Source organism: Octodon degus, unplaced genomic scaffold (genome assembly GCF_000260255.1).
Source record: "Octodon degus isolate 3935 unplaced genomic scaffold, OctDeg1.0 scaffold00118, whole genome shotgun sequence".
NCBI lineage: Eukaryota > Metazoa > Chordata > Mammalia > Rodentia > Octodontidae > Octodon > Octodon degus.
In genome coordinates, this window is record NW_004524694.1 from 4,256,654 (window position 1) to 4,271,949 (window position 15,296).

General features: G+C 37.9%; 1 protein-coding gene across 2 annotated transcripts in view; it reads left to right on the forward strand.

Moving 5' to 3' along the window:
- Positions 1–16: 16 nt before the first annotated feature.
- Ebag9 (estrogen receptor binding site associated, antigen, 9) overlaps positions 17–15,296 on the forward strand; it is a 23,368-nt gene continuing 8,088 nt past the window's right edge. Inside the window, exons 1-4 of one of the 2 annotated variants that reach the window (XM_004640077.2) lie at positions 17–338; positions 10,142–10,239; positions 13,113–13,191; positions 14,382–14,540. In XM_004640077.2, the coding sequence (XP_004640134.1) occupies positions 10,157–10,239; positions 13,113–13,191; positions 14,382–14,540 (321 nt within the window). In that variant the 5' untranslated portion in view covers positions 17–338; positions 10,142–10,156. The remainder of the gene's footprint in view (positions 339–10,141; positions 10,240–13,112; positions 13,192–14,381; positions 14,541–15,296) is intronic. The other variant, XM_023699954.1, reaches the window with a different exon arrangement.

Below are 15,296 nucleotides of genomic sequence, written 5' to 3' on the forward strand. Positions count from 1 at the left end.
CCCTGCCCTGCGCGGCGCCCCCGTGCGCTCCCGGCCGCGCGGGCGGGGCTGGGGTCGGAGCGCCCGCGTCGCCCTTCTCATCCGCGCAGTGGGTATGACTGTCCCCTCTCGGCCCATTAATCTGAAATCAAAGTGTGTTAGTTACGAAACTCCGAGCGTAGTCTTCCAGGAGACCTCGCGCTGCCTCGGTCTCAGCCCCGCGGGCCTCCCTTTAAGGTGCCAGAGGTGAAAAAAAAAGATGTCAACGTTGTTAGCCAGGTTCGCAAACTTCTCTGATTGTGCTCTCGCTCACTTGCTGCCGCTGCACTTTTGATTTTCACAGTTGGGAGAAAATCCAGGTAAATTTTAGTTTGGGGTTTTGTAATTGTTAATCCACTTTCTTCAGCGAATTGCAGAACATAATGTGAAGATGCTCTACAAGATTGTGTGGTTTTTCAAGTGTTGGCTTGAAAAAATTAAGCAGCACAGTTTGAGAAATCCAGTACTTGTTACTCAATGTGTAGAAATTTAGACTGGCTTGATATATTGAGGTAATAGACCCATTGCTGTAGGATCTTGAGCATTTTCCTGAGATTTAAAAGGAGGGATACTTTAATCGTTGTTTTAATGCATTGTTATATTTTAAATTTTAGGAAAAAACTCGATTTTTTTCACACAGCAGCGCTCTCCTTTCTGTTGATTTCCTAGAGATTCTCCAAAATCCTGAAAAGGAGTTGCTTCATAGTCCTCAACTTCGTTCCCCTAGTCACAAATTTGTGTGTTTTCCTAGAAGTTGTACAGAAAACTTCACTTTTACAACTGGATTATTTTAGCACTGCAGATGTCTTTAAAAAGTACTTTGAAGTATCCAAGGAGCAGACGTTAGATACATGCTTAAAAAATTGGTGATACAAAAGGCACTTTAACAATACTGAACAATGTATATAAATTAAAAGGTTTGTCAAGTGCAGTAGGAGGTGAGAGCTCGGGTGTAGGGCCGTTGCCCAAGTCCTGGGTGAATGAATCTGTGTGTGGCTCAGCTCAGGAGCAGTCAGCCTCATCTGTTAAATGGGCGAAGTGAGATCTTCCTCCTTTGGTTGTCTTTCGGATTAAAGGGAAGTGGTAAAATGGAAATCTTGAAGTAAGTGCTCAAGGGATTTTTTTGGGGGGGTGGGTTGGGGCGCTGGCTCAGCCTGCCCTGGTGGCGGGCTGCCATGGCCAGTGGTGCCTGAATGTGGAGGTCCCTGAGCTTGCCACCGCAGGTGCTTGCCACCGCTGAGCTATCTCATCAACCCAACGGATGTCAGTTTCCCTTCCTTACAAAAATATTTTGAGCGTAGGTAAGGTCCTCTGCGCCAGGCGTTGGCAAGACCTAGAGACAGCAAACTAAAGTTGATTGGGTGCTGAGGCCTTGAATTTAGAGAGGAATTAGTGCCCACACCAGCGCATGATCCTTCCACCATTCAGGAGGTTCTCCGAGCTGGTTTGGGGGTGTTTTCTGGATAGCTAGTGTACCGTCTGTTGAATAGTTGGCGCTAATATATATTCATTTAATTGAACTGAAAGGTAAAGATAGGTTCTGAAGACTAATATCTGCAAATCAGTGTAACTGATAACATGGGAAGTGCTTCTTGATAAAGCAGCTTGATTGTTGCAACTGGTTGGGAATTTTATCTTGGCTAATTATAATCTCTTCACTAAAAATGTTCCTTATGAGTGAGATATTGTTGGTGGCCTTTGAATTAAATCAGTTTAGGTTGTTTGAAACCAAGTCATTAGGTGTGGAACGCGTGCTTAGTCTGTGCTTTAGCCCTGGCCAGTGAGGACAGTGTTATCTTTCTGGTAAAGTGAGCTGATACTTGGTACATAAAACGGCCAGTGAATTAGTTTCTCTTTCATTAACCCACCAGCAAATGTTCTACAGAATGAACCTATTCTTGATTTGTAGGAAGGGAATTCTGTTCTGTAGTCAGTAGTAGTAGTCTGCCTTTTTCTTTCTTGAGGCAGTAGGAATTGAATCCAGGATCTTTGTGCTAAGCTACATCCTTAATCATTCTTTTTTTAAAATTTGATACAGTGTCTTCCCAAGCTGCTTACCTAGGTTGAGATCACCGTTGAGTCCTCCTGCCTTAGCCTCACAGGGTGCTGGGATTACAGGTGCACACCACCAGGCCTAGTTTGGTTTTGTTTTTCTCTTGGAAAAAACTTTATTTTTTTATTTTTTGTATTTTTAGGGAAGGGTCTACAGGGTGTTCAGGGTCTCACTACTAGAGCAGAGTCATAGTGATCCATCTGTTTACAGCCTTCCAAAAGCTGGGATTATAGGCCACCATGCCCAGTGTCAATTGCTGTCTCAGTGTGCCCCAGGGGGGGCCCAGCATGGCAGGCCCAGGAATCAAACCCCCAGCCCCTGCACCTGCTTTGCAGGTGCTTTAATCTGCTGAGGTATTTGACCAGCCCTTCTTGGAAAAAAACTTTAAATTTTATTTCTAGTTGCTGTTGTTGTCCTTACACTGACAAATATTTATTACATAAGGGCACCAGTCTTACTTGTGAGAAGAGAATGGCTGTGGTTACCAAAGTTCTACGTGAAATTTGTTCTTAACTTTTCATTCGTGTGTTCTGAGACAGAGCCATCTCTAGTCCCTAAATATTGCCGTTTTCTTTCAAAATGTTCTGCTACAGTACCTTTCTCCCCATGAGTAACATGCTGTCTCTTTTAAAAATAATTGTATTAAAATTTGTGCTAAATTTACATTTGGATTGAGAGTTTTACATTGGGTTTACATTTGGGTTGACAATTTTATTCTTGACATCAGCTTGAAATAAAGCTCTTATTTACCATCTTAATTCTGTGCATAACAAAGCAATTCAGTGTTTCATTCTGGTTTTCCTACTTTGCAAATGGTAGCTGAAAGTACCCGGTGAAAAGTTCTCTAGAGAACTGTGCCGGCAGGAAGGTGATACAGAACGGAGCTACAGTACAAAGTAGAAAATGCACTTTTCTTAGTTAGAGAAAGTTATCAGAATGAGGAATTTACATTAATTCAGCAAGAGGTGAAAGTTCATGCCGGACAGATGGTAATGGAACTAGGAAAGACTGTGGACAATATTTATGGGAAATTGAGCGTCATTTTGGCAGTTTGGGTATAAACTGCTAAGGAGTCAGGGTTACTGCATTTTTTGAACCTGTGTAAACCATTGATTAAGGATACATGTGACAAATGTCTTTAAATTATTTAACAGTACAGTTCTTAATTTTCCTGGCTCACTGTCTCTTAAAGGCATTGTGCTTCCCGCCTTTTCCAGCAGTAGTCTGCCCTAGGCATGGACAGGTGGTCGTAAGTCATTCAGCCCACGAGAATACACTTTCAGACGCACAGAAATACGTGAGCATTGCTAAGGGAACTTTTGGAACTTACTGTTGTATCTTTGATCCAGTGGTCTGTAAGCCCTTGTCAGCTCTGGGAAAGCAAATGACTAACTGTGTGTTTCGGCTCCCAGAAGGGACTGGCAGTAGTGGCTTTACAGAGTAATCAGTATCAAATATCTGGAGAATTAAATATGTTGTCCTTGCCTTTTGAGCTTGTGCATGTGTTTTAACTTTTATATTGAGATAAAACAGTTTATATAGTAGGGTATATGGTGTTGTTACATCAGGATCAAGAAATACAGACCTAAGTTTCCTGATGTTTCCATACCCTTTCTCCAGCAATGACCACTGCTTTAGCCATTTAATTTGTAATCTGCTTAATGTAAACTGAAGAAAAAAGCATTTTGCTCTGCTTTCATTCTTTAAAAGACCATGTTAGTGCAGTGACACTGTTTATCCAGATCTGTTGCATTGTACCATATTGTATTATTATTATTATTATTTTTGAGACAGGGTCTTGCTATGTAATTCAGGCTGACCTTCAACTCACTATGTAGCCCAGGCTGGCCTAAAACTCACATGATCCGCCTACCTCAGCCACCTGAGTGCAGGGATTACAGGCAGGTGCCATTACACCGCCGGGCTTCCAGATCAGTTTTAGGACTTGTTATGTCTATGAAGGTTAGTGCTTCTACACATAGTAATTTAAAAAAACTGATCAGCATTTAAATCTTGAGAAGGAATGCAAAGGTGTTTCTTGGTAGCTACCTGATAACTACTAAGTTGGATTTTAGTCCCCCTTAAGTATGCATGTATAGAAGGGTAATCCAGATATACTCCTTGCCTGTTTTGAGGAAAAAGTATCCCATTTTTCAGTTACCCTTTTAGTTTTAAGAAATCAGTGCTTTATACACTCTTAACGAGTGGTTACTTTGAAGATGTTAGTGATGAAGTGGGGCACCAGCAAGTTTTAGTTGTCATGTTTTCATTAGTTTCTTCACCTTGAGCAGCACAGTTGACTTCTGTGTATCTTAGTTCCTCATTTAGAATATTTAGAAATTGGGAGCCGGGGAGATGGCTCAGTGGAGTAAGCGCTTCCCTGGCAAGTGCAGGGGCCTGAGTTCAATCCCCGGTTCCACCAAAAAAAAAAAAAAAAAAAAAGAATATTTAGAAATTGGATGATAGATATTTCGTCAGGTTATGCCAACACAGAAGTTAGGACGCTGAATGTTCAGTAATTTTCTTCCTCAGACAAAAGGCAAGCAAAAACTAAAGTATGAAATTGCATTATCAGAAACAGTCCTGTGTGTGTGCATCTCTGTGTAATTTCTCATAACTTGACATATGATCTCTTCTACACCCCCAAAATGGAAAATGATCACCTCTCATGGAGTGCCACATTTTATTTTCCTTTTCCCTCTTGTAATTGAGACTAAAAGGGAGAATTTAGGGTGATTTAATATATACATCCTTAACTTTGCCAACATTCATTTTAGGGATCTTTAAAACAAATACACAAAACTGAAAAGTATGGTGAATGTTAAAAGTTTAGAAATGTGCTACAGTAAAAGATGTATTGCTGTTAATCCCCGTAGAACACTATCACTTTGAACACTTAGCCCTTGCATTTCTGAAGAACTTGTTTGAGTGTGTAGTTGTACTGTTGTGGTTGCCTGAGTATTCTTAGTTGATTCAAAATGTTTTACCTTTCAGTATCATTTTGACTCTGGAGAAAAGCCAAAGTCATGCAGTGCCAGAGCCAGTGAAGGGGAAGGAACACAGTATGCAGGAGTGTTCTTCTGAGCCTGCTTTTCTGTGGGTGTCACGCACGGCGGCATTCTCCCATAGTTTTCCATCATACCTATATGACACTCACAAAGAGGATTTCCAGAGCTGCTTCAGAAAGTGGCAGGAAGGATAAGTGTGTTTGAAGAGAGAGGTTTTTTTTTTTTGGTACCGAGAATTGAGCTCAGGACTCTGCACTTGCCAGGCAAGCACTTATTCTACTGAGCTATCTCCCTGGCCCAAGAGGGGTTGAATTTAAAGAAGATTAATGGCGCTGTGTGTTTTACTTTTTTTTTTTTTTTTTTCATTTAGTGCAGGGTCTACAGGGTGTACAGGGTCTCACTACACAGATCATACTCGTAGTGATTCTCCTGATTTCAGCCTCCCAAGTGCTGGGATTGCAGGCACGCATCAGCATACCCAGTCTCAGTTGCCATCTCAGCACGCCCCAGGGGTGGGACTGGCATGGCAGGCCAGGGATCGAAACTGACCCCTGCGTCTGCTCACCTATCTGCAGCCCCTTTGTGTCTTTTACTTTCTTTTCAGTATGTTTTGATCACACCCCCTAGTGATTATATACACACACACATATATGTGCTATTGGTGGCTAAAATGTGTGAAAAATGTGAAAGCATGACCATATTTAAAAGGTTAGCAAAATTATACCCGTTTCAACATTTTTGATAATCTTTTATTCATGTCATTGCTATGACTGTAGTTCTTAATTCCTGTAGAACTTGTTTTATGTAGAAATACATCTCTACTTAACCATCACAGGCAATTTGAGTCTGATCTTAAAAGACTCAGACATTGGAGTGGATTGACTGGGCTCAAATCCCACTTCAGGAACTTCACAGCTCCACGTCTGCCAGCAGCTAGCTTAACTCTGCTGTACCTTGGTTTCCCTATGTAAAATAAGGATTGGAAGGTACATTCCTCAACTCCTTCACAGGGGTGTTAAGAACATTAAGTGAGTTAGTACATGTAAGGGGCTAACTAGAATGCTTGGTGAGAAGTAGCTCTTACAGTGTATTGAAATGCTATTGTGAGGTCAAAGTTATGTTCCTAGAGAAGCTTGGAAATATGTTTGTTACTAAGGGTCCTAGCTTCTTGATGGAAATTGGCTCTCTAGAAAGGGTTATAGTCAGTGCAAAACATTGATGGTATTCATGATTTCTATCAAGATTTGAGTCCGAATCTGAAATTTTTCTAACGTAAGAAACACAATGTTCACAAATGTCTCCATGCAGTTTAGAAGCGTTTTTGCACTGTAGCTGAGGTGGGATGCTGTGCACAATCTTGGGGAGCACAGTTTGGTTACTACATAGATAGCTCCGAAGCTGTCATCACCTTGGAGGCATAGGTACATTACTGCCCTGGGTGGTGCAAGGGGAGGGTTCCAGATATGAGCGTGGCAAGCTTGAGACCTGCCTGAATGATACAGCAGGACATTGTCTCAAAGTAAAATTTAAAGAGGGCTTGGGAAGTTGACAAGAGTTTACAGCTCTTGTCTGGCATCCAAGAATATTACAGAAAATGAAACTGTATTTTTATGTGTGTATCTATTATCTCCCAAGAGTTTTCTCACACCCCTTAGTAATTCTTCCTTTCCACGTCTGCATTCCCCTCCCAAGATAACCACTCTGCTTTGTTGCTAGGTATTTGTTTACAGTTTCCACAAGTATGTAAAATATGAAACCATAGTACGTCCTGGCTTCTTTCATTCAGTATAATTATTTTGAGATACATCTATGCATTCTTTGTAGCAGTAGTTCATTCCTTTTATTGCTCAGTAATATTCTATTACATATACTGGTATATATCACAGCCTGTTTATCCATTCATCTTCTGATGTACATGTAGTTACTTGCATTCTGAAGCTATTCAAGATGCTATTCAGATACAAGTCTTTGAATGTCTGCTGTTTTCATTTATTTTGGCTAAATTCCTAGGCATAGAATGGCCGGGTAATGTGGTAGATGCTTATTTAACTTTGTAAGAAATTACCAAACTTTTTTCCAGAGAGTATCATTTTACATTCTCAAATATTTAATAGTTCTCACTGTTCTACATTCTTACCAGTATCTGGGGTGGCCATTATTTTAAATTTGATTCATTCTAGTGGGTATGTAATAGTTTCTAGCTGTGGTTTTATTTTGCATTTCCATGATGCTAAATGATGCTGAAATTTAATATACATATATATAATATATTAATATATATTTAATATATAGCATATATACATCATTTAATATAATTAAAAATAAAATTATTTTGTCCTAATCCAGGGTCACATTGATTTTCTTTTTTAAAGATGTGTTGGAAGAAAAAAAGATATGTTGAAGTTTTAACTTTTACATTAGATGTATTATGTTATCTTTTACAAATGCTGTGAGATATGATTGAAGTTTTTGGTTGTTTGCATATTGATAGCCAGTTTTCCAGCACTGTTTGTGAAAAAGACTATCATTTTCCCAAGCTGTTTCGTGCCCTTGTCAGCTTTATTTGTTCTTGTGAGTGTGGGTCTATTTTTGTATTTCCCTTGATCTAATAGTATATACTGACTCCGATAGTACACAGCTTTGCTTACCGTGGCTTTAAAATGAGTCTTGAAGGCAGCAGGGTTAGCCCATCTACTTTGTTCTTTGGTGTTTTCATTATTATGGGTTCTTCGCATTTCCATATGAGTTTTAGGTTGGCTCCTTGAGTTTTTGGAGAAAAGGCCTGCTGAGGTTTTGACTGTATAGCTCAGTTTGACTTAATATTTTAACAGTATCGAATGCTCCAGCCCTGTCAAAGTAATTTACCCTTTTTAAAGTAATAAAGGTCTTTTACATTTTTTGTCATTAATACTTGGTAGTTTTCAGCATACAGATTTCATAAGATTAGATTTATCCTTAGTTATCCATATTTATTGAGGCTCATAAATTTTTATTTCAATTTTTGATTGTTGTTAACTTAGAAAAATGCAATTGATTGTACAGGCCACTACATTTTATACATGGGCAAACAGCTTTACTTCTTCCTTTCCAACATGGCTTCCTTTTTCTTGATTGCGTTGGCCAGAACCTCCCCTGCAATGTTGCGCAGAAGTGGTCAAAGTAGACGTGCTTGGGTTGTTCATGGCCTTCATGAAGATGCTACACGTTTTTCAGTGTTCTTGTTTAGACTGAGAAAGTTCCCTTCTATTCTTAGTTACTTTTTTTTTTTTTTTTAGATCAAGAATAGATACTGAATTTGTCAAAAGTCTTTTTCTGTCTGCTGAGATGCTTCTTGTTTTTTCCAGTGCACCAATACATTGAATCCCATTTGACTTTTGAATGTGAAATCAACCCTCCATTCTGGGCTGAGACTACTTGGTCATGACGTAATGGACTTCTGTGTATTGTTGGATTCAGGTTACCAATATGTTATTAAGGAATTTGTTAGAGTGTTAGTCTCTAGTATTTTTTTCTGGTTGTATCTTTGGATTAAGTTAATTATTTCAGTGTGAAATAGAGTTGGAAAAAACTCTGTTGTTCAGATTTTTGGCAGTTTGGAAATTGGTATTATGCCTTCCTAAGTGCGAGATGATTTATCAGTGAAGCCATCTGGACCTAGAAGATTTCTCATTGCAAATTTAAGTTTTAAAATCAATATAGAGATTTTTAGGTTATCTGTTTCTTACACTTTGATAATTTGTATTTTATAGAGAATTTGCCTGTTTCGTCTCACCTATCAAATAGAAGCATAAAGTTGCTTACAGTACTGGCAGATGTATCAGAATGTTTTGTGTTCTTATATACTTTTGATTAATTGACCCTTTTATTATTGTGAAATCACTGCTTTGTCCCTAATATTTTTTCTAAAGTTTGTCTGACATTAAAAATACTCACTTCAGCTGCCTTTTGATTAGGGTTATCAAAGTGTAGTTTTTTCATCCTTTTACTTTTAATCTATTTGTAGCTTTATATTTAAAATGCATTTCTTGAAGGCACTGTATGATAAGCTCCTCCTTTTCTGTCTGGTCTGTTTTTGCCTCTTTATTGGGATGTCAGACAATTTGCCTTGCATGTGACTAGCATCATGGTTAGGTTTATAAGACTGATTTTGTATTTGTTTACAATTTGTCCCACCTGTTATTTCTAGTTTTTTTGCTGCCTGTTCTATTGAGTAGCTTTTTATCCTCTTTGTTAGTTTACTGGCTATGACCAGTCCCTACCAGAGAACACTGTTTGACTAGTAAAAGTAGGCCAGGTATTGAGAGTGTGTACCAAATACATAAATAAAAAATAAAAATAAAAGAGTAGCCAGATATCAATATTTCATTGAATAAACCTCCAGATTTGTGAATCATTGAAGTTAGATAAATTTTGTGGTTGCCTTATTTATTTATTTATTTATATTTTTTTGTGGTTGCTTTAAATGTATTAGTTACGTGACTTTGAACCACCTGACTTCTTTCAATGTTCCCATCTGTGAGACCAGCCAGATAACTCAGCGGATTACAGCGCCTGCTGAGGCAGATGCTGGGACTGTGGTTTGATCCCTGGCTTGCAGTGCCTGCCCTGTCCTTGGGGAGCACTGATTGAGACCGGCGTGGTGGCGGATGCCTGTAATCCCAGTGCTTGGGAGGCTGAAAACAGGAAGAGCACTGTGAGTCCGATCTGTGTTGTGAGACCTCTAGACCCTGTTCTAAATACATTTAAAGAATTCCCATCTATGAAATGGGTCTAGTAAAATCTAGCTAGCTACAGATTGAAATGTTTTAAATACTTTGAGCAGTGCTGTGTTCATATGATTCAGACTTCGAAAGCTATAAAATTCTTAAAATCTAGTGTCATAAGTTGTGGATATGATTTGCAGTTTTTAAAAAGTCATTGTGTTCTTTCTGTTTGTGATTTAGAGCAAAAATAAAAATGTTTGATATTTTTCAGTTGCATGACTTCTCAGTTTGACTGAAGAACAAAAATCCGGCCTATGAAACCCATGCAGTGCGCTGATCTCTGTGTGCCCTTTCCACAGGTTTTGATCCCCGTCATGGCCATCACTCAGTTTCGGTTATTTAAAGTTTGTACCTGCATAGCAACTGTATTCTCATTTCTAAAGAGATTAATATGCAGGTAAATAAATTTTATTTTAAACTGACCTATTTTCTCACTGATTCTAGGTTCTTTCAAAAAGGCAAAAGAGATACTGTTTACACTAAATCCTCGTCCATTAATAATTTTTTTAAATATTTTTCCTAGTTCAGATTTAGAAGGTAGAAGTTTGTTTTTGTTCTTTCAAATGATATGTTAAATACCATAGCATTTCAGAATTAAGCTGGTTCTTATTACAGACTTCCCAGAGTTTTTATTTATTGTTTCATTATTAGAATATATCAAGGTGGTTATGTGAAAGTTGGCATCAGTATCTGTCTATACTTGCATAAGAATGTTATATTTATTTAAAATACTTAAGGAAAGAAGCCTTATAAAACAGATTGTTTCTTAGGGAACATTCCAGAATATGTGGGTAGCCCATAGCAGGACTGTACTTCAGTAGAGTATCTGTAGACTCCAGTTCCATCTGTCTTATCAAATTACTGTACCCTAGATGTGACTTAGGACCTGTGCACAGAGGTGCCTCAGGGCTTCTTAGGGCGTGTGTGTGTGTGTGTGTGTGTGTGTGCGTGTTTGTGTGTACAGGGCGAGCATAAGAGAGTTTAAGTTTTCCAGTGAAACACAGTGATAGTCTACATCTGCTGAACATTGCAGACTCCTAACTCAAGGTCTTTCACATTTTCAACACTGGATCCTACAGAGTTCCTTACTATGGATGGTTCTTATGCTTGAAATGGGTTTTGGTTTACTTGTATTTTTGTGACATCTTTGCAAAGAGGTTTTAGGTTGTGATTAAAAGCAAGTACAGCATCAAAATTAATGTAGAAAGAATATGAGGATGGTAGCCTCCAGTCTGATTCCACAGCTTGCAAAGTTGTAAGGCTTCCAAGAGATGAGCACACGGCAGTAGTAAGAAATTTCTCTTTTCATTCTTAATAGAAATACATTTTCTTTAAACTTATTATGTGTTGTTTTTCAAGTGGCTGGTAAGCCTATTTAAGTTAAAGCATAGGTAAGTATTAAGTTGTTTGGGCCTAACTACTTAGTCTGTGGAACTGTTAGGTATTCCTTTGGTCCAGAATATAATAGAATAAAAGAGGAAGTATATAGTGATCACTTTATCTTGTTAGTAGATATCACTTAGAAGTTACATCCAGGTATTCTCTTCCCAACCTAGTGCCCAGTGCTTAGTCATCGGGCTAGCTTGCCACCAGGAAGTCTAGAAGATGTAACCCTTGGCTAACTGGTCATTTGATAGCTCCTGAAATTTTGATAATTAGATGTCATTGAATTCATTACTAGAAGTAGGATGGTCTAGGATTTTAAAAAAATACCTAGAGTATTGCAGTAGGAATAGAAGGATGAACTAGAGATGACCACTGGAAGAAAATTCAAGGAGGAAGTGAAAGATTTAAGTGATTGACCAGAAATTACCTGAGGGCAAGATTTGAGAAGCAGAACAATTGGTGAACTAAAATGTTGAAATCATCAGAGAATGTATGGCCTAAAGTTCACTAAATAAAGTAGAATAAAAAAGAGTAGGAATTGACAGAACTATAAAGATTTTTAAAGCATTGTGTTAATAGTGGTTATGATCTGTGTTTACTTTTCATATCTGTGTTTTCTAGAATTCTGCTGTATGGATTAGTTTTAGAATAAGAAATTTTACTTGATTTTAAAATGTTAAGAACTTTCCTTTTGTCACTATAAATCTTTGTTTTCAGTGTGTATGTTCAAGATTGATTGTTCAGTGTTAAGGAAAACCTAACCCTTGGTAGCATCAGCTTGTATAAGGTGTCAAAAAGAACCGAGGACATGTGTTATAAAATGCCAGGTTTATGTCAAAAATTTCATAATGGACTGTAGTATTTCTCTTTATCCTTTAAACAAATAAAATATAACTTCTAAACTTTTAGTAGACATACTTTCCTTTACCAGTTAGCTTTAAGTAGATGCTTTATAGATTACTTGAGATGAAGCAGAATCACTAATCATTGTAATAGCTGCTATTTCTTGAATGTCTTGCTATGTAGCAGGTACTGGCTAGGTACTTTAAATATGTTTAAGACCTCAAAGCCAACTTGCAAAAGTAAGTTTGAATACTGGTATTTTGTAGATGGGGTTATTTTTATTTTTTATTTTATTTATGTGTGTGTGTATGTGTGTGTGTGTGGCCAGCTCAGCCCACCAGGGGGCAGGGCTGGCTGGGATGTGGTGCTGGGGATTGAACCGCCATCCCTGTGCTTTGCTAAGCTTGTTCTAAGTAGGTGCTTTAGACCACTGAGCCATCTCACCAGCCCCGTAGATGGGGTTATTAAAGCTGAGAGATTTGGCATTTCTATCTAGATTGAGGAGAAGTAGCACTCAGTACCATGGTTGACATAGACTTTACAGCCTGTGTTCTTGACAGTTGAGTGCAGTAGATCTGATTATTGTACTTTTCACCCTAATCCTTAAAAGTCAGTTGCAGTTCAGTTTAATGCCATCTTTCGACATTTTTTAAAATAGTCTAATAGCAGGTCAAGAAATTTAGTAAGTAAAGCATGAAAGGCCAAGCCACCCGGGTGAGGTGGTAGAGATGCCGAGAGCTTTCCCTGCAAAGCCCATAGCACTTCAATGAGTATGATTTGATACTGCCTTGCATTTTTTGTTTCTGGCTTTGTATTTTCCTTAAGTTTGTCTATAATTATAAGGCTACACTCAAGGAGTATCCACATTGTCCTGTCCAGGATTGTAATGACATTTATGCGATGTCTGGATTCATGCTTTTCATTATACTTAATTATTAAAATCAATAATAATTTGTAAGCCTGAACAATACTGTCCATAATCTTTTTTACTCATGCTTAATTTGATGGTTCTTGAAATAAATTATTTCATACTTATTTTAGATCTGGCAGAGGAAGGAAATTAAGTGGAGACCAAATCACATTGCCAACTACTGTTGATTATTCATCAGTTCCTAAGCAGGTAATTTTGTTTTGAAAAATTGAATATGTATTTCAGAATAGTATTTTTCAACCTGGATTATTATTATTAGTGACAAAATTAATGTGGTAGTCAGGATTTTTGTTCCATTTTTCATTTGTAAAATTTGTATTATCTTGACTCTGTTGATGTTTTCTATTTTTTCCTGTGCTATTCTTTTTGGAGCACTTTTATATTTAAAAGTTTTAGTTAATTCAACATTTTTTTTTTAATGTCTGAGGAATGGTGATATTTAATAGCTCATGAGAACAGTTCATGATTCATGAAGGGGTCTCAAATACTAACTCATCTGATTCTTGCTTAGGCTTGAAAGCAGATTTTATTGTTCTAGTTCTTTTTAGATACACAGAGAGGGTAAGTGGCTCCCTTGCTCACTCAAGATAACTCAGAGACTTGGATTCTGCTCATTTGTCTCTAGAAGGCTCTAGAAGGAGATTTCTTCTTCTTCCTCATCCCTGTGCTCCTTCCTCAGTCCTTGATTATCTTTGTGCTTCCAGGAGTGGACAGCAGCAATACTACAGAAGCAGAGAGCTGGTGGTGGTTTTCATTCCCTGTGGCCCTAGCTAGTGTCTCTATCTTCCAAGAGTCAGGGGAATACCAGAGCGGTGTCATGGCCTCCATCCTCTCCTCTTGCCCAGGAGGAAGTGAATCCCTCTGCCTTCTGCTCCCAGGCCTGTTCTGTCTGCATTGCTAATTCAACATTTATATCATCCAGAGATTCATATTTATTTTCTATGTGAATTCAGATTTGCTGGTTCTGTATATGCTAAGTAACTAATTCTGGGTTTCATCAAAATTTTGAATATTATGTTTTGACACACTGCCTTATTTAAATGCTGTGGAGAATGTTGATGTTTTTGTTCTGTTTTATCATGTAGTCAGTTTGGTTAGGAGGAAACTTTAGCTGCAGGCTAACATCCTTTGTCAATTCCATTCCCAAAGCGTTTGTTTTTGTTTTACTTTTTATTTTTGCTTTTAAGTTTTGAAAAATAGTCAAAATAGAATGTATCAGAACGTATAACCCACTATAAAGTATTTTTTAAACTTTTGACTTAGTTTTGAAGTGTGGCTTGAAATATACATATTTCAGAAGGTTAAAGTCTGAAACCAGTAGTATTTTAGAAAGCCCATTTTTCTAATAGTTGCTGACAATGTTGGTCAATTAAATTCAGACAGATGTGGAAGAGTGGACGTCCTGGGATGAAGATGCTCCCACGAGCGTGAAGATAGAAGGGGGGAACGGAAGTGTGGCCACCCAGCAGAGTGCTTTGGAGCAGCTGGAACCTGACTACTTCAAGGACATGACCCCCACCATAAGGAAAACTCAGAAGGTAGGTTGGAGATTGGTGCTTTAGAGGGTGAAGATTTTCAAATTCCTATAATTAAAATTATACATTGTAATTATTTATTAGGAAGTCTATTTGTGATTATCATTTTGTTTTCCGTCATGCTAAGCATTTGTTGAAATCTGCATCTGAGCTTCTAGGCTTCAGGCTATGTGTGAGGGGCTGTTGAATGCTGTAACAGTTCTGTCTCATTCCCAATTTGGTGATATCTGCAAACTGCTAACTACATCCCATTGTTTATAACCTTTATAAAAGTGATTCAGGACTCTGAGAATTTTGTCTTCACTTTAGCCATCTCATTTATTTAATCTCTTTTGAGTTGAATACAGGGGATCACTTTAGAGCCACAGGAAATTACCAGGAAAAGTACAACAACTATTTTTCTTTTTGTCAAAATAGTACATGTTTTTAAACAAACAATACAGAAGTGCAAGTAGAAGCATGGTAGACTTCTCTCCCAGAAGCAGCTGCTTAGTTACTCTTTCTGTTGTGGATTTTTTTTAGTGCTTGTCAGAATATTTCTATCTAATACACGTGTTTCCTTTTGTTGATTTATCAGTTATTGACATTGTCTGATTATATTGTATTATAATAAGTACTGTTGTATTGTACTATAATATCTATTTCACGCTAGCCTTAACTGTCTTTCAGCTTCTTAACTAGTTATTCTTGTCTACTTTATTTCAGAAAAACACAGTGCTTCATTTGTTATTCTGTTGACTATGGGGAAAAATAAATAAA